Source organism: Ptiloglossa arizonensis, chromosome 9, assembly GCF_051014685.1.
Source record: "Ptiloglossa arizonensis isolate GNS036 chromosome 9, iyPtiAriz1_principal, whole genome shotgun sequence".
Lineage (NCBI taxonomy): Eukaryota > Metazoa > Arthropoda > Insecta > Hymenoptera > Colletidae > Ptiloglossa > Ptiloglossa arizonensis.
Window position 1 is genome coordinate 22960137 of NC_135056.1, and position 20181 is coordinate 22980317.

A 20181-nucleotide genomic window follows, 5' to 3' on the forward strand; every position below is an offset into this window, starting at 1 on the left:
AGCAGTATCGAAAACGATTTCCAATATCCGTTCGAGAAACACGTCGGATAATCGTCGCGTGGCACCGATTCGTGAAAGAGATTACCATTTTTAAAACCGAACGAGTATTGCAACGAAAGTACGCGTACGATCAAATCTTTTCACCGTCCACTCGAAAGGTTCGGTAAGAAAGCGCGAGAAACGCATTCGAAGGGTTTATCGATACCAAAAGCGGACGGTTCTTCGAATCGGATCCACTCGACACGGATTACCATTTGTTTCAAAGTTTGGATAACTTTTTTTCAAGGAATGCGACCGGTGTACCAAGAAAGTATGAAAAAGTAGCTATATTCGAAGAGTTTATCGAGTTTAAAAGCGAATCGTCCTTTGCATCGGGAATGAGAAAACTTTTTATTCGTTGGCAGAATTGTACAAGAGCCAATGAAACGTACTCCGAATAGAAAAATGTAAATGTAACTCGATGATTCGCAACGAGACGATATCTTAGCTACCGGTAACCACGTACGCGTAAAAGTGGACCGTATTTCGGACGAATCGAATTTTTACGCGTATTTGTTGAAATTTCTGTAAAAAAAGAAATCTCGGAAAGATTTTCCCGCGCGTTGAAATCCCTGAAAGTTCCAGTGTTCCGTGGTCCGTATCGAACGTTTCCCCATCGATTACTCGGTTCGATCGATTCGCGAATTACGACGGTATCGATTCGGTTGATCGAATTAAAACGCACCGCGTTTCGATAGGCTTTCGGCGAGATGCCCGTGAAAAACATTTGTCTCGTCGGGTGTAAGTTTGCTCGGCCTGTGTCGCGAAACAATTACCTAGCCCCGTCAGCGTCCTCGAAACGGCCAAATGTTTCGAGCAAAGTCCCTGGTCCGTAGTCCGAGTCGGTTTTCTCCGTTTCGAACGGCGGAATCGAAATCGTAACCCGAATCGTACTTTAAAAGGTTCGAGCTCGAAACCGGCGCGTCACGTGCATGTGTAATTGCGCGTTGTTAAGCTCAGATTAAAGGAATGGACCGAAAGAAAGGAAAACCGCTCGCGTGTCGCTTTTTCGACGATTCCATCGTTTCGGATTCGTCGCGAAGCACCAGGCTCGCTTTGAAAATGTTAACGAGCCGAGAACGAACGAAACGTGCCCGTGATCCATCGTTATCGCGTAAATAGATCGCCGGCATCGTTCGAAGGTTCGCGAAACGCTTAAAACTCGCTGAGAGTCGGTAGAAAGAAAAATTGTGTTCCAGGTTCTCGACTTACGTGTGTGTGTGTTTACCCGAGGAGTTCACCCGTCCCGTCCCGTCCTGTCCCGTAGCATCGTGCAGTTTGCGTCTCGACTACAATATATCGTAACGCGTGGAATGCGGTCCGCGTTCTTTCATGCGGTCGCGTATCGCGATGTTCCCTCGTTGGTTCGCGGTGCCCCTTTACAGCGCTTTAACAGGTCCTTTTTTACGCGCGCGGAACGACCAAGGGGAGATACGCGCCGGTGAGGAGGGAGACGACCTACGAACCCCGAATCTAATTAGGCTATCCCATTTTCCCCGGTAATTCGTAAGAGATAGGTGAACGTTTCGTTATTTTAATTCGTTCGGACTCTCTTCTGGTCTCGTTCCAGGATAGGGGAAGAAATTCCCTTTCGCTGTGCTCCGGCAACGTTACCAGCGTGCCCAGTTGGCTCTATTTAATTCGTAATTTCAACGTAACGCTCGAACTCGATTAAAAAAAACACGATACTTACGCATACTTGGCGCGAACGCTACCAACGAAAGATTCGTTTCGGAGCGGGCGTCGGATTATTTTCAAAGTATCGGAACGATACTTGAGCGCGTCGGGCACGCAACAACGCCACTTTGCGCGAAATTTACGGGGCACCGCTGACCCGATCGTTTTCGTTTCGCGTAAAGAAAGAAACGCGTACCTATCGAAAGTTCGTTCTCCCTTTCGGTCTCGCGTCGCGTCTTACAACGAAATTCTCAAAGGCGAAAAGAAGACGCGAGGGCTCGGAAAGACGCGGGCGCGCGCGCGCGCGCACCTTGTACAATGTAACCTTCGATAATTACATTCCTGTAAACGAGGAGCTTCGGTCGGCGAGAGAGGATCGCGCTCAACGAGGACCGCCGTAAAAGTTTCATTTCGACGAACCAACGATAAAGAAGCGACAAATTTATTTTCTACCGGTGAATCGTAAAGTGTACGAAGAGGTAGTTCCCGAAACCGTAACATTTACGAAACTAAAACATTTAATCGATATCGGGCCGTAAATTTCACGGATGGGTTTCTTCATCCGGACGAAATACTTTTATACGCCGAAGAACAGAAACGTTTCGTTCGAGCGGCAACGACGTCAGTTTTCACGATCTACGGGTTAGGTCCGGAGGATTCTTTTCCTTTCCCATCCTTCTACCCGAGTTTTCAATGTCCGAAATTCTCTCGGCTTTATCGCGAAAAAAAAACTTATTCGCCAACGAGATTTCTTGGTTCGTCTTGTTTCGTCGAAATAACGGAAACGGTGAAAATCGTAGGCCGCAACGTTCGACGAACACCATGGTTCCTCACCGATCGGAGTGCAACGTTTACGGTTTCGATTAAATTTCGAAGGTAGCTACCTATTTAGTCTATTCGTGCACCGTATCCGGTTGTATCGTTTCATTGAATCGCATTACTCGCGTCTGAACCGAATATCTTTCGAAGACCGTGGAAAATTCACGGATCGGTCGAACCGACGAATACTTTGAATTCGAGTACCGGTATTCGCGTGTCCTCGTCGCTTCGTCGCTTCGTCGCTTCGTCGGTTCGTCCCGTCGTTCCGGTCGAGCGTGCGTCTACGAACGATACGTTCCTAGCGTTTGCGCGCACAATGCGCATAATGTTCTCCCCGATATCGAACCTTCGTGTCCTCCTTCGCGTTCAAAGCGAGTAACGCTTCTCGCGTGCTTTTCCTCCAAATGAAAATTCTTCTGCCTTTTCGTTGCGTTCGCGCGTGAAAAGTTTCCTTCTCTTGTTTTTCGATGAAAGAACCTTCGTAGGCGTTTTGCGCGCGAACCGCGCCAATTTCTCTATCGATTGCGCGTTGTGGGAGGTTTCTTTTGATACGTTCCGCGGTACGGGGGATAAAATGCCCGAGATTTTTTAATTAACCTCGAATATTAATTACGCTCGAGTTGCGCGTATTGAAAACTCGGGCGAGCGTATCAATTCGAAGCATGGCGAGCGAGCGAGCGAGACGCAGTTCGCCGCTTATTTTCGTAGTTTCGCTCGGCACGAAACGAGCGAAACGGACCTCGGTAAAAGGGGTTTTGAATTATTTTACAACAACCGCGGTATGTTCCGTTACTCGGCATCTATGGTCGCGCTGTTCGAGCACCATGATTTTTAATCGACCGTGTTGCATCGCCGTGTTTGTCCGAGTAATTAGTTTACACGCCGTGATTAATATCTTTCTCCAAAGTTCGGAAACCTTTGCGAAAACATTTTTCTCGTAAATAGGACAGTAAAAACGATGGTACGCTATACAACTTTGTTCATATTGTACGAACGCGGATGCCAAACGAATTCAACGGTGCACAATAATGTTCCGGGTCGCACGAGGATAGAAATAAAAGACAATACGAGATGTGCTCGTACACGGTGCAAGCTGGCTCGAACAACGATCCCAGAACTCTGCTTAAATCCCTCCTCCGGTATGTACCAATTCCTCTTCGTTGTCTTTCAACGTACGGTGTCCCTCGTTGTTAAATTCGTCTCGACAGCTGCCTTCGTACGACGTAAAAAGAGCTATGGCTTTCCGTTTGAACAGAGCCGGGTTCGTAATTCGAAGTTTCCTAGAAACGTTCAAGACCGATTCGAAACATCCTTCGTCCTTCTCGCGAAATATTATAAACCTACGAAGTATCTACCGCTCTTTCTTTCCATTTGTTTCCGAGAGAAATACCACGCAACAATATCGCGAATAACTCGCGTACAAAGTACGAGAGAACTCGAGGAAGTTGGCACGGCGAATCGTAAAATTTTTACGACACCTTGAATTCTTAGCGACCGCGTTCTACTCCGCGTTTCTCTATCCGATCAGTTTCCACGATATTCGAGCGACACCGGTGTACGTCGAAGCGAAATGGTAAACGTTCTTTCGAAAACGTAGCGTTCGCGAAGGACCAAAGTCGATTTCGGCGAGGTTGGGCCATTTCTACGACGTCGTCGGCCGCACCGACGCGCGTTTCCTCTCCGAAGAATATATTAAGCAAACGAACTCGCGTTTAAATAAACTTCACCGTTCACGGTATCCGCCGTAACTCTATTCATTGTCTCAACTTTCTTCGCGAACTTGGAGATTCTTGTATATGCCTTTTCCATCCTCCGATTCTGGCACGGAACTAGAAGTTTTCGCGAGCGCGGAAAACGGAGACGGGAGAAGCTGAAAAATCCGAGACGACGAACAAATAGGTCGCGAAAGGTATTCGTAGAGAGACGGATGGATACTTTCGGAGACTTACTCGGCTTACTTCGTTAAAACCACGAGGTTCGATGTTTCCCGAATTTTGAAATATTTAATCGAAGATGAAAGGTGAGACGCTCGGACGTAACACTCCGTGTTCTTTACTTTACGAGTCTCTTCCCGTATTTCACTTTTCTTTACGCTTTACGAGCTGTCGCACATATTCGAAGACGATCGCGGTAAATTCAAGACACCGGGCTCGTTTACGAATACTCGTCGTAATAATTTCTAGCACGTCCGACCGCCATCGGAATCGCGGGCACCGCGTTGCGAAGACAAACACCCCCGTAACCGTAAAATCATCGTTCGTCGTTCGATAACGTTTCGTTGTTTATCGCCGGTGTTAATAAAAATACACGAGCACTTGGTGCCCGCCGTTGGCGTTTTACGCGCAGCTTGTCGAAAGTTTGGAAAAATACGTCGATCGCGTAAACGAACCCTGGTTTCGTGCAATAAAACATACGTAAATACGTGTAAAATTTGCGTTACCTTTACTAGAATCGATGCACACTCTCGTATCGGGGTTGCACCCTACGCAAACACCGTATTTAAAAATAACCAAACGGATTTTGGACAGTTTGCTCTTAAATCGACGAACGGTACGATACAGTTTGCGTCGTCGTTGCTCTTATTAGCGAAAAATCTAGATTCGGTGAGTCGTAAGAATATATTTTGGTCCCTCGTCGATTCTCGTCCGTCGGTTCGATCGAAACGGTATCGTCCGCGACAGCTACGCGTACAGACCGCTGTCGCGGTATTACACGGCGTCGTTTGCGATCGCACCGGCAACGATCACCGAGATCGGATTCGTTCGAGAAACACTGAGATATCTCGACGAACGCGTTTCCTCGCGCGATTAATTCGTAAACGTCGCGTCGCGTCGCGTCGCGTCGGGCATCGTTCGAGAATCGAGAGAGGAAGCGAGAGAAGAAGCGAGATGGATCGGTAGCACTCAACAACGCGGGGACATCGCGATAAGACCGTAGCCCGCGGCGTTTTAAATTAAGACACGTTGCATCGATCCTCGTCCCGTCGACGATAACGCGAGTAACGCGAGCCGGTTTCGTTATCGAGGTCTCGGTCACTGGGAGCCGTTCCCCGACGAAGAACGACATCCGCGATTCGTCGAATTTATCGGGGAGCCGGTGTGCTCCGGTGTGCTCCGGTGTGCTCCGGTTTGCTCCTGTGTGCTCCGCTGTACTTCGGTGGCCACTCTTCGAAACGATCCGAGAACCCGAAATTAAATCGCGCGATCGATTTTCGCCACGGTACCAGCCGCGCACCATCCCGCGGAATATTTTTCGAACGAGGTACGAAACTCTTCTACTCGTATTCGTCGCTCGATCTACCAATCGCACACGCCGTTTAATCCGAATTCGCAAACGTTGATACGGCAGTCCCTTTTCTTTGGGTCCCGAACGATTTCGTTTCGTTTCGCGAACCGCTTTCCATTGGGAAACGATCGAGTGGCGCAACTCCGGAGTACCAAACCCGTACAATTCTTGCTCGAAACGGAACCGTAAAACAACGCTCGGAGAAGCGGAGGGGGAACGCGTCTCGCACACGGAAGGTAGCTAGCTGGCTACGAGTATCGACTAACGAATACTGTACGCGTACAAGATACACCTAAATACGATTACGGGACAAAGCCGTATCAAGGTCGTCTCGTTACGAGCGATTCAATTCGTTCGTACCTATCGTAAAATAATGTAAATCGTTAACGTTCGCGCCGATGCGCGAAGTAGAACGATGGACGTTGTATGCACGACGATACATCGGATAAGGTCGTTTCAAATTTGTTGGCAAGTGAAAACCAATTTTCAAGATCGATACGTTCGTATCTTTCGAAGCAACTGCAGTCGGATGTAAAGAAACGGGCCAATCCGATTCGAACGCGAGTCTCTTGCTTATTGGACGCCTGTTCTCCACCAATCGAGCCATTCTAATCCTAATCCCTCGATCGCAATCTAAAGAGCGATGTCGGCGAAGCAGCTTTCCTTTTCCCTAAAGGAAAGGTTTCCTTTGTATCGAGACACGGTCGAACGAAAACGGAAATATCTGGGTTGTTTTCAAGTTGTTCACCGATCACCCGTAACCGTAAATTCTTCGTAATTAAAAATCTTCTCGGTAATCGTTGCACTTTTCGACAATTAACCGGCGAGCAACCGGGTTCGGTGTAATTAACCGGTAAGAAGTCCGCTCGTCGTTAATTTTCAGTTCTCCGTCGAATCGCATTGTCCTGAATTTGTCGCGAGGTTCTCGGGAACAATTCGACGAGGGTAACGAGTTTTCTTCGTCGACGCGAAAGACGAGAACCGTAATGCGAAACGTCGCTGACACGATTCGCGAGGTTTCGAACCGGGCCGGTACGCGTCGAACTGAAACACGGGCTGGTTCGTTCCTCTTCTACGCGGACGGACGGGTAGTGTCGCCCTTCGAGCAGCACGCGCGTTTACCTGCCAGCTATTTGTCTAGATTTGCATAGACAAGATTCTACCTTCTACACGGTGAAAGACGCGATAACGCGTAACGTGCACGCGCCTCCATTGTGCGACACGGAAGAGGTAAAGTTTCCCGAACCGAAGGACGCGCGAGATGAAATTTAAAATTTCATCGTCGGTCGTTGCTCGCTTTCTCGGATCGCGGGTCTCCGTTTCCCTCGAAGACACCTCGCGCTTACTCCGCGTTCTCTTCTCGTTAATTGGAACAAATTCGAAGTCTCGGGACGCGATGCGACGCGACGCGACGCGACGCGACGCGACGGTTTCGAGACGGACCGAGTCGCGTCGTCGGGACGATTAAACTAGAAAAGCGTCGAGTGTTCTCCGCGTACATCGCTTTACGAGCCATCCGCGTCGCTCCGCCCTGGCCTGCCTTGGCCTTTCTTCGCTTTGTACACGTTGATCCAGGCGAAACGGAGTTCCCGGTAAAATGTAGCCGCGCGTTGCGCGTTAGAAGGCTTTTGAAAAAGGTGGAAACGCGTCGCGGCCGGAAACACGTACTTTTCGCCGAGTGAAAGCCCCCGGCGAGAAAATACCGCGGTACGCGAGGCACGGGTATAAAGCTTCCCTTGTGGATAGGAATAGAGACCGAGTCCGCTACTAAATTCTTCGGAGTACGTTGTCGCGGTTACCGCGCGAGCTCGTGTCCTCCACTTAGGACGCGATTCGGGGGATTCGAGACGCGGTCTAGGAAAAATGCTCCACTCCGGATAGCGTATCTATCGCCAACCTTGAAGCCGGATCGTACATATTCTCCCGTCTCGATCCGTCTTCGCGGCTTACCGGACAGACGCGTCGAGATAAAATCGATCAACGCGTTTTTCCCTTCGAACCAACGGGGAAAGGGTTTAACGGACGAGGCTGCGAACAAACGTGGTCGATCTATCGTCGATAACGACTTGGACGTTATTCGTGCTAGAAGACCCGCCACCGTCGCTTTACATTTTTCAACGCGGCGAACAAACGGTTCTAATCGATATTTCGTTTGCAATCGGGGTGAGTCGCGGCAGCCTAGCCGCGATCGACGTCAACGAAGACTCGTAGTTGCGCGCTACATCGCGTAAGTAATTTACACAGGAACGAACGCCTACATTGAAAAACGTACGAACGCGTACGTACAATGCTCTTGATTCTTTACCGTCTGAGAAGGAATAGCGATCGACGACTCCGAAAGCGATAACGAAACGTTCCGTTACCGACAGGACCGTAGCGCGTAACCGCGTACACCGTGTTTCAATATTTACCGTGCACCTCGACAAAAAGTACAGATATTTTCGCTCGACCGTGAAAGGGTTACTTGCCGTCCTCCCTTTCCTCCCAGTATCGTTAATCGTAGCAGAATTACGGTCCAATTGGGAATTGCTCGCTCCGAGCGTCGAGTCGTGGATGTTTGCAATATCGTTGAGACGCTACTCACAATTACGCAGTAGTGGGTAGTTTAGGCCGCGCGCGCGAGACTGCGGCTCCTTATTGAAAAATAATGTTTCGACGAAGGCCCGCTAATAGAAACCGACGCGTGGCTACGCGTCGTTGAATAGGCCGCGTGTTTTCTTTCGATCGACCTCGTTTTCTTTATTTCCATCTCGATCGTTCTTCCGGACGAGTTCGAGGAATATAGTATGCCGTCGAAAGGTAAACTTTTATTCCGCGACGGGAGAAAATCGTGAGGGCGGGCGTTCGTACCGCGATCCGTAACGCGAGTAAGATTTCGTCGTTCGAGGGTTTCCATCGAGTTGTTTACGAGGAAACGATCGACTTTTCTCTCGATAGAATTTCAACGGACTCTAGCGAGAAAACGGTGCTCGCTCTCGAATCGAATTACAAAGACGAGTAGAAACGTCGGTGGTATTTTTTCTTTGGTCCCGCACGCGCGAGCGGGAGCGATCATTTCCTCTCTCATAAGCGAAATTACAGTCACGTACGGCCTCGTTGCGCGAAATCGGTCGTAAACGGGTGGTCAGCCGCAGCGTTAACGAGTTCGCCCTCGACGCGTTTCTCTCCCTTTCCAACCGGCCGATTAATCGGTTAATTCTTGGCGATTTCGCGCATTCCCAATTAACACTCGGCGAATCTGCGGCGCTCTTCGTCCTCGAACGATTCGACCATTCGACGATTCGACTTCTCTCGCCCCGAATGTCGCGCCTCGGCCGTTCTTCTTCGAATATCGCCCCAACGGATCCTAAAAGAAAGAGGTTCGCGGGTATCTCGAGTTCACGGGCGAACACGGAAGAACGGGGTATGCTTCGCTGCCGATGGAGTGGGTTGTGTCTTATCTGGTTATCTTGAAAAATGCTTCCGAACATTAGAAGGATTTCAAGATGCTCGCCTCTCGTAGATCGGACGGAGTCAACGAGCCAGTTCCTCCGCCTCGTCGGCTCGCGAGATACGAGGTTTTCGCGGTTGTTTGGCCAACGTAAATCGAACAACCGTGCGGGCTAAACGGTAAGGGAAACGAGAACTGTGCGTCGCTGGTTTAGAAATTGCGCCACTTTGGAGCGAAATCGGTGAAACTTGCCGCGGAAACATCGAAGCTGCCTCGCAAACGGAATATTTGGCGTCGAGAAGGTACGGGCGGAAAGCGTACGCGAAACCTTCGACGAATCACGTTCTCTCGTTCGTCCATCCGGAGCGTTACGCGTTACGACCAACGCGCGTATCGTTTCGTCGCGTTCGAGGCTCGAAACTCTCCCCCGAACTTGTTCCTCTCGAACCGTTCGAGAAACGAGACGTTCGCGATCTTTTACGTTCGAACGTCCCCGACGAGATTCTTCGAATCGCGTTTAGTATCTACGCGACGCGTTCCAATCAATCGCGGCGAAACCTCGCGAAGCTTTACGGCGCTTCGTTGAAATCGGCATCGATTCCTCGTTGGCGCCCATTGTCGCGACGCGAATATCGAGCAGCAATCGTCGAGACACTTGGCGGTAAATCGACGATTGGCGATCTCTCGCGAGAACGAACGAAACGTTCAACGACGGCGCAAAGGTGCTATCTCCTTTGCGCAGGCTACGATGTTGTCGCATGCAAATTGTCGAGAACGCGCGAAGTAGCGTTCGAACGAAGCTTTCTCGTTTCGCGTTCAATCAAAACGCGAGACAGAGTGATCGAGCGTCGCGTCTTATCGTTCTTCCACCCAACGCTCGTAAATCCCCTTTTTTTTCTAGGCTGGGTCGTTCGTGCCGTAGCTCTTTAACTCGTCGATCCAGAGATTCCCAACGTTGCTGCGTTTCGAATTGGAAATGATCGTTGACCGAAATACGATGAAAGTTGCCCGCAAACGGGGATCCAATCGCGTTACAAATACGACGTCCCTCGATACGAAGTTTTAATCGCGACGTCTCAACACTCGGCATTTGCGCCGGTTCCGTTCATCGATATTCAGGGAAGGCGTTCCTTCGATCGGCCGAGACTCGTTACGCGCCTTACCGCGGTTCGCCTCTAATTGCTCGTCGAATCGATCGGTCCACGCCCCCGAAATTTTGCCATTTCTTGAAATTCCTCCAGGATCGTGAAACCGAGACCCACGAGAACGAGGAAGATCGATTCGATACTGGAACCGTAACAGTCGTGACAACGGTCGAAGGACTGTCCCCCAACCGTCGGTCTATTTTCGTCCGTCCCCACGGTTTACGAGTATCGAGCGAAGCAATTAGTCACCGTTCGTCGTCATCGTTAACAAAGTACCCCATTCGGCGTGAAAGTATTCGGAAAAGAATTAAAAGCTCGTCCTGGCTCAAGGGGACTTTGAACGATGCATATAGTACGCGGCGTTCCTTCGACACGCGCGCTCGCGTATATACTATACGTACGTACAACATACGCGCGTACTCGAGCGTAGCTCGGTTAAAAGGCTAAACGAGAGCTCGCGAAACGCGAGAGAAAATACCGCGACGGAATCTCTCCACCGCGCATTTATGTTTATTCTTTCCCACAACGGATCTATGTACATACGTACATACGTACATACGTATCTTCGATCTTCGATCGGTTCGCGCTAATTGATAGCTTTGCGCGAACATCGAAGGACGAGACTCAACGTGCCACGCGATTGTACGTATCGCCTGTACAGCGAACCGTCTAATTTAGCCGCGATAATCGGAATCCAACTCGGTTACGTTTACGTTTGCGTTTGCGTTTGCGTTTGCGTTTGCGTTTGCGTTTGCGTTTGCGTTTGCGTTTGCGTTTGCGTTTGCGTTTGCGTTTGCGTTTGCGTTTACGTGCTTCTGCTTTAGGGATATCGAACGACATCCAAAGGAGCAAAAATAATTCGCTCGCTTGGGCGCGAAAGCAATCTCGGTAAAAAAATCGAGCACGCGCGTTACCCGTATAGGTAAAATATGTCTCTGCTATGGCGCGCAAAATAACTGCGAAGGAAAAAGTTGGTTAAATCCTATTTTATCTCGATTTACCGGCGAACAACGATAAGGTTCGACGACGTTTGATCGCAAAAGGAAAGGACCGTTACGGAGGAAGTCGGATTTCGTCGTAATTAGGTATCGGAGCGGTCTCTTCGTCGCACCGTCTGCAAGACCCGAGCGAAAAACGAGCCGATCTCGTCGGATCGGCGATTCGAAAGAGAACTTGGAATCGCGCTCGACGATATAGGATACGTTCGCTTTGTCCCCGCGTGGCAGCGATGAAATGTAATTTAAATCGACGCGGCGCGGCAACCCGATCCAAAGAATCGTCGTCGGGGACGAAAGTGTCAGGGTCGATCGGCAATGCTTGACGGGTTAACGAGAATTCGATTTTACCACTGGGCTCTTTCGCTCGGGAAACAAACGGGAAAAAGAAGAGGGAACTTCCAACTAGAAAACTCGATTCGCTACCTCTTTTATTATTATATTAAATTCGCGAAACTTTCGCCGCGGTTTGACTTCAAATTCGAACGTTTCACCGGACCGGAGAATATAGTAATTCTGGGTCAAGTATCGATCTCGGTGTCGTAAGACTTTGTTCGAATTTAGCCAACTTATCTTTGTTTTCATTGTTTTCGCTTTGTTTTTTGTGGTGGATTTTCTTTCCTTTTATTCGGCAGATTCGTTTCTCTTCCATACGGGAGTGGCGCGGCGCGGCGCGGCACGGCGCGGCGCGACACGGCACGGCGTGACGGTTTCTTTCCGGCGAGGAAAACAAATTTATGGTTCGCACGATACCCGAACACGATTTTACGGAAAGATTAAAGCCGATAGCGAAATCTTTCGTTCCACGTGGGAGAAAAAATATAGCAATTTGGCGGGTTGTCTGGCTGGAAGTTTATCGTCGTGACGCGAACGCGGCATCGAATCGACCACCGAGATAAAAAGTTGCGGAACAAACCGTGTTTTATCGTCGTCGAGGCACACGTGCATCGCACTACCTAAACGGAGTTAAAACCGCGTCGTAAGTTTCTGCGTCCGAAACTTTGGATTCCGAGTGGCGTAACTTTTTAGCTTCGTCGCCTTAACGAAGGTGACGGTCGGAACCTCCGCGGACGATTCGAGCAGCGAATTATATTACCATTACCGAAACCGATACTTTCGAAATTACTTCCACGCGAATACCGCTATCAGAATTTATCCCTTCGAGTAACTGCGATCGATATTCGATCGCGTATCGCGACAACGTCAATTACCGTTGACCGATGCTGCGGTAACGGAGGAAGTCGAATGTCAAAGTACAACGATCGATTCGTCGACCAAGAACAGATACGATTACCGGGAACATCGCGAAAACACGTTCGCGGTGGCGAGATACACGGTTCGGCGATGCACCTCGAGTATCTCCGAATATTCCGGTGTTTTCGAGTTTTCGAGTTTCCGAGTTTACGAGACGGCCGCGAAACGGCGAATTCGGATGCATATTTTCATTTCGGCGAATAATAGGGAGATCAACGACCGATAAAGGTAGCGTTTCCGTGCGGATCGTTCGATGGGTTCTTTCGAGCGACCTGTGTAAAAGAAGCTCGGTCTGGAACGTTCTCGTACGAGGTTGTTTCGATGCTCGAGAAAAATCGAACGGAACGACAACGACTCGAATACCTCCTACGTACCACGCGTACGCGCCGCAATCGCGTTTCATTCTCGGCCAGCGTCTGTCACCCCGATACGACGACTGTCTTTGTTCGCGCGTTCGCGAGAAAATGTAATTCCGGGTTTCTTTTACAGTCCGGTTTATCGCGTAACGCAGAACTGTCCATCGTTGGACGCGTCGTGCCACCTGTGGCTATCGAGTACCACGGACCGCGTCGTTAAATCGCGACCTAGAAAACTCGTACGCGGCTTTAGTTCGTCTTCGCTTCTTCGTACTCGCGGTACGCGTCCGAAAGGGAATACGGTTTCGCTTCGAAAGGCGATCGAAAGGCGATCGAAAGGTTGATCGTCGGTTTGAACTGTTCGCAGACGAGACAGGGCAGCGGTACCGTAGGAAACAACGAGGATCGAGAAGGGACGAGCGGCTGTTCCTCGAGGACGTCGACCACGTCGACGATAACGATGAAGACGACGACGGCGCCGACAACGCCGACGTCAACGACGACAGTGGTCTCAATGGCGTTGCCATTCGTGCCCGTCGAATCGGATGCATCGATATCGTCCATGGCGGGTTCGCAGCCGTATCAGCAACGCCGATGGCAAACGCAGCACGCGGGTCAAATCCGAGCACAGTCCGCCGCGTTTTCCTCGCCCTCGTCGTCCGCGGGTACCAGCAAACTCTCGACGAACGTTCTCTTTTCTCTACCCGCATCGCCGAAAAGATCCACCGCTCTCGCGTCCAGCAAGACACCCAATATAACCAAGTCTCAGATGAAAGGTGAGTTCCGTTCCGTTCCGTTTTCCCGGAGTTTTTTTTTCGCGACGCCGCGGCCCCGAGTTAAATATCTCGCGGACAATCGACTCGTTTCACGGGCACGTCCCGCGCGAACGGTAATAGAATTTCGACGTTGGGAACGGAACGGTTGAATTCGACCGTTTCCCTCGTACGCGTTCTACGCAACGCGCTAATAAAGAAATAGCAGCTTACGAGACGCGCTTTTGCAGCCGTAAAACAGTCTTTTACGGAGCCAGTTGAAATCACCGTTTGGCGAACCAGCGACGCTAAAAGCAAAGGATGTCACCTAAATGGAATCCGAATCAAAGTAAAGCTGGTGCGCGCAGTTTGTTGAAAAAGCGGGACGCGAATACGTCGCGTTCCCTTTCCCGTAAAGCGACGCGGGCGTCGACGACTCGAGTTTCTCCGTTTCCGTTCCACTCGGTTTTTCCAAAGATCGTTATCGGAGAACGTTCCGCGTTAAAAACGTTCGATCGGCCGTCGAGATCCGGTTACCTTTCCAAGTATATCCGTTTATTAAGAGGTCGTTCGGGAAAAGCACCCCCGTGTATGTAGTAAATCGCTGGCGGAGCAGCGGTGTTGCTCGTTCCGCGAGACGAAAGATGGAAAATTGTACGTTCGACGATACGTTCCGCGTTACCTTTCCCGAGGAAAATTAGCAAATATCGGTTCGGCTCGAAACCGGCCGATTCGAATCGATCGTTATTCGCGCCGCGCAGGCAACGACCTTTGAAATTCCGTCCGCGAAAAACTGTCGCGCCGGTTTCGTTCGGATTTTCGAAGCTCGAGTATTCGATTCGGTGTTCGTTGCAAAGAGACGAAAAGGGAGAAAACGAGCAAAGACGAAATATCGGCAAGTGGTGAACCGGTAACCGGGTTAAGCGGCATCTATTCGTCGATGATTCTTCTCGCGCGGTTTTTCTTCCTCGTTAGCCGATAGCGGAGAATCGCGAGCGAGGGTGTGCGCGCGAGTGAGGCGCGAGTGCTCTGTCCCGTTCTCTGTTATTTTCTCACTGTGCTCCCGGCCGAACAACAATAGCGCGTGGATACGCCGGTGCGGAACGTGCTTATAGGAAAACCATAGCCGCTGGTACGTAGAAAATCAATGGGCCGTGAAACGAGGCTATTAAACGGTCGAGTCGAGCACCGACGATCCAAGTCGAACCTAACCGCTTGTCCCTTCGCGTCGTGTTCGCCGCGAGCATCAAACATCACGGAATGTTATCGACCGGCGCGTTTAATCAGCTCGAACGAGCGATCCCCGTAACTCCGGGTTGGTAAAAATGGCGAGGCCGAGCTCGAGACCGAGTACGCGATTCACGGTGTCGTCCGCGTCGCTCGCGTCGCTCGCGTCGAGTCTTTTTGGATTTCAATCGGCGCGCGTAATTAGTCGAGCCGGCGCGTTATTCCGTCCCTTTATCTCGTTACTCTCGAGAATATTTTTCGCAGCGGACTCGAGCTTTCGGGTAATTAAAGTACCGGGGCGCGATTCCATTCGAGCCGGTCGTGCATTAAGACCGGAAGGAAACTCTCGCCTTGGGCATTAAGCGTCACGGTTCTTAACCGTCGGCGGCCGCGCTTGTTCGCGAACACGCTTTCATCGTTTTCGCGTTGCCGATAATGCGTACACCCCTGACCCGGGACGGCCATTGTTTTCCGTTGGACGCGCGAAAATCGAGGTGAGCGCGGTTCGCTAAATCCCCGTCGCTTCATTGTTGTAGAGTTCAGGGAGGCTTTCAGACTGTTCGACAAGGACGGCGACGGGAGCATCACGAAGGAAGAGCTGGGCAGGGTGATGCGATCTTTGGGTCAGTTCGCGAGAGCCGAGGAGCTGCGAACGATGTTGCAAGAGATCGACATCGACGGTGAGTTCGTCCGAAACCCTCGAACGCGAAACGGGTTTCGCTCGCACGGAGTAGCCTCGATACCGTCTCGGTTACCGTACCGTCCATCTTATCCGAAATTTCTATAGAACGGAACAACGAGAACAAAATTCTCGATCGTTGAACTCGCGACACCGTTACCCGGCGAATAAAATTCATCTCGCGGCGGACATCTTTGAACGCGATTAACATCGCCGAACGGTGGTGTAACAGTTTCGTCGGCAACTTTACGAGATTTTCCCGCGCCTCGTAAACAAGGTAGCGAGCAATCGGGAATTAGTCGAGTACTCCGAAGTTTATCATTCGTCCGTGTAACCACGTTGGCTCACTTACAACCTTTCTGCCCGATGGCATCGCCTTAATTGCGGGTAATTTTCACAAAGTGTTCTCCCACCCGACAATGGGAAGAACGTTCGTGAGCGGAGCCTCTTTATTAAGCCAGATCCACTCTCCCTTCCTCCCGAACCCTTTCCCATCGTTCCGTTCTACCCTTTTCTCCTTTCCGCCCGACTATATTCTTACGCCCCCAACGACTATTTAGCCAGTCGTTTCCTCCTCGTCCTCGTCCTTCTCCAATTTTCGTCTTCTCCTTCTTCTTCCTTGGCCCCGTTCTCTCGTGTTTTCGAGCAGGAGAATCTTACTCGAACGGTTGCACCCGTACGAAAATTTCTATTTTTGCTACTCCCAATGGCGAGACACCCTCGAACGTATCGCGACCGAAATCTTGTTAGCCTTTTCGCTCCTTCCCCGGTGAAAGAACACGGAGACACTTTGGGGGATAAAGGGCGTACTTGGGTGAAAATTAAACCGCGATCGTTGTTCTCGAACGGTTTCGCTCGACGAAAGGTCCAAGATCGACCCACGGGGGGAAAACAAGGTGGTCTCTTCGTTTCGTTTCTTCTCGAAAATGTATCGCATTTCGCGACAGGTTCTGCCGTAATTTTTTAAAAGAGGAAAACGTAGCGGCGATACGAGAAAAAACTTTTTCCCGGATTGGCCAAAATTACACGCACGTCTAAACAAGCGTCGCTACTCGTTGCGTCGAATTCGCGAAGCTGTCGTCGTCAATCCCGACTCGTGTTTACCGCGCGTAAAATTTTTCCTCTCTATACGCCGAATACCTAGCCCCGCGATACGTAGCGAGCTGTATCCGTGGACACGTTGCTCGTGAAAGCCTTCACCGTGATGACAGAATTTTTATTAATTCCACGGTCCACTGGAACTAATGGAACGCACAGCGGATTACCGCGTTACTGCGTTTCGAGCGTGCTCGACGCTTCTTTATCGTTTCGTTCTTCCCTAACGATCGACAAATTATGTCGCACCCTGTTACCCGAGTTGGTAATTACGCGAATAGACGGTTCTTTTTCATCTCTTTTTTATCCATTTCTCTGTACTTTGTACTCGCGGAACAAATGAAAGTTTGCTCTCGTCCGATATTATTGTCGTTTACGGAGTAGAAAACCGCGTACGATTGATTATCGAAAAATTTGCGGCGTCGCTACCAGCAGCGATCCTCGAGATCGAGTTTCCGCACTCTGGAAATTTATGCGAAATGCGAAACGTGAACCGCGAACCGCGAACGACGGTTCTTTCGCGCGTTTCCCGAGTTGTCGCGTGCTCTTTAACGGGAGCGTTTGTCATTAGTATTCCAGAGTGTTATTCCCCTCTAATCGACTGGTTCGTTTAATTCTCGCGGTGAATACCGGAACGAACGAAGGAAGGAAGGAAGGAAGGAAGGAAGGAAGGAAGGAACGCGCTTCTACCGATTCGAAAGCGAATTCCCGTCGAGTCCGTAAGAGCAGCCGGGGAATATTCGTTCGCGCGATATCTCTCCTCTGGTCGAGGGCCGGTTCGAATTTCGATACTAAAAGTATCGGAGCCAGATAGCGTGACCGTAACCGGTGCACGAGTAATTAGTAGAAGCAGCTACGGCGAGATCGACGGTACACGAAACGAGAGCATCGCGCTCGCGCTCGCGCGCGTCTACGTAATCGGGACTCGTTTTACCGTGGATGCATTTCGCATTCGTCTCGATGAATGCCGACGTCGGGCGTCGATGTGGGCGCAGCTGCGGGTCTACCGTCGAACGAAACAGACACGCACGCTGGGAACAAATAAAAATGGAAAAAATAAAATAGGAAAAAATATTTCGCGATACACCGATGAGAACCGACGCTCTCATAGAAACGTTCCGACGCGACATCCGCCGCGACGTCATTTGAATACGCTCATCGAGAGAGGGAATTGCCGTGACTCGGCGCGGGGCAACTGGTCCATTCGTATGTACGCGGCGACGTGTGGTATGCGTGTATAGGTCGACAGCTCTGCCACGTCGAATGTCAATTCAACGGCGTAACGTTGTGGTATTTAGCAATGTCGACGGAACTTCCGACCGGTCGATAGCCAACAGAGTTGACTCCGATAACTTCGAGGCGAAGGACTCGCTTAACCGAGATCGTTCTTCGAGCCGCGAATCGATCTCCCCGAACCGATCGCAACCCTTTCTTTCCACGCGCGTCTCCTTCGTTCCGCGACCAATCTCGCGAGTCGAGCGGGAAATTGGTCGTCGTTGTTCCTTTCCAACCGGGAACCTGATTTACCAATATCGCCGAAAGACCGCCGATCGTTTCATCGACGGATCGGACGGTTCCACCGTTTCGACTTTCTAACGGGTCTCTGTCCTTTCGCGCGACTTTACGATGGGTACGTTCGTCTCGCGATTTATCCACCGAGGGGAGGAGTTACATCGAAAGTTCCTCGAGCAGACTTCGAACGAACTCCGCCCGTGAACGGCGAATTAATTTGAATAAAGTGTTCGCGTTCAAAGTTTAAATTCGAATTACCGCATCGACGACCACATCGAACGAATAAAACTTCGAAACGAGCTCGAGAGCTTCGACGTTGACATTGTTTCCGTACCCTCGTATCCGTACGCCGCGCGGCGCGATGTCGCTCCGTACGAAGAGCGTAAGAAGCTTCCTCCGTAAATCGGAGACACGTCCCTGTACGGCTGCGGCCACTGCGGTTCCTACCTATCGTTTATAGAGATCGCGCCCACCGTGGTAATTCAACGATCCATCCTTCGACTCATCGAAGGAAACTGCTCGCGCGAAAGAATGCATTTGGTTCGCGATTTAAAAGTAAAAAACCTCGACGAACGAAACATTTTCTTCTCTTTTTTTCGCTTCGACCATCGGCGAAATTTTAAACGCGTATTTCGTACTTCGAGTTACCGTTCCGTTGTCAATTCGGCAACGCGGTCGTTTCTCCTATGAAAAATTTCCCTCCCAAATACCTCGAGGACCTCGCGAAACAGTTACGCTCGATTTTTTTTTGGCGCGGATCGTACGACACGGTGATGTTATCGCCCGCGAACACGAGTCGAACGACGCTTCGAGAATTTTTTTACGTTTTCGCGTTATTCTACCTCCGTTGCGTCCGTAAACGAAACGTTTACGATTTCCGTAGATCGGGGCTGTGCGTTCGCGAGCAACGACGCGATATTCCCATCGCGGCGGGAGAACGGATAATACTTATCGAGTAACGAAACGATAACGAAAAAAACGAGTCGGCTTCGCGGTGGAAACGCTGGCCCGATTTACGAAACGAGCGTATTACCGGAAGCCATCGATGGTCGATTCACCGGCTGGAAACGTCGCGATTCCGCGTTGCTGAATACACAACGAAGCTTTCCTCGGCAATCTGGCGCGCCTGTTCGAGTTCAAAGCTCGTTCGATACGTATTTCAAAGCGACGCGTTCCGCGAGAAACGCATTAAGTTTCGCGATCTCCCTGCCACCCTGTCGTTTCCGGAAAATCCGAACTCGCGTCATCCGGAATATCGATGCACGGTGTCCGTGCTCGATATTTCCGACAATTCGGACGTGCGCGATGCGGCGCCGCCTCGTAAATGTAACATAAAACGCGAAACTGAGACCGTCGTTGCGCGAAACACGGAAAGCCAAGAGTCGCGCTTTCTTTCACCGTGAAAGCGATATCGTCTTGGCCTCGAAGTAACATCCCCTTCGATCGGATTTTAAAACGAATCGAACAAAAACGGGGAATAAATTGAACGATTCTCGCCTTTCGACGAGGCCCTTCTTGCGCTTTCCTCGCGGGACGATCGGCCTCGTTCGACGAATCGCGAGTCGTTTACGAGCGGTACGGTCCGCCGTTTGTACTCGCATCTGCCGTTTATCGCTTTCGACGTTGATCAAACGCATCGCGAGTGTGCGTTTCGTTGAAAGAGAGACGCGAAACCGACGAGACAAGTATCGAACGAAAGAATCGGAGGAGCCGAGTACCTCGAACGTTCCGACCGAGCGCAAAGAACGCGGAACAGTGGCAAACGGACGGAAGAGTTTCGTCCCAACAATTTGGAATTTCGTCCGTCGCTGTACTTACTCTCGAGAGAATTACCTAGGTCCGCGGGAGGTTAAGAAACAACGATACGCCCGTCCTCGGCGTGCAAGGTATACGCGTCAATGTATTAAAGGACTTAC

The 20181-nt window shown here is 50.5% G+C and overlaps 1 protein-coding gene across 1 annotated transcript in view; it reads left to right on the forward strand.

The window, feature by feature from the left end:
- LOC143151384 (uncharacterized) overlaps nt 1-20181 on the forward strand; it is a 35968-nt gene that overhangs the window by 2020 nt on the left and 13767 nt on the right. The window contains exons 2-3 of the mRNA XM_076320466.1: nt 13368-13776; nt 15516-15659. Of these exons, the coding sequence (XP_076176581.1) occupies nt 13368-13776; nt 15516-15659 (553 nt within the window). The remainder of the gene's footprint in view (nt 1-13367; nt 13777-15515; nt 15660-20181) is intronic.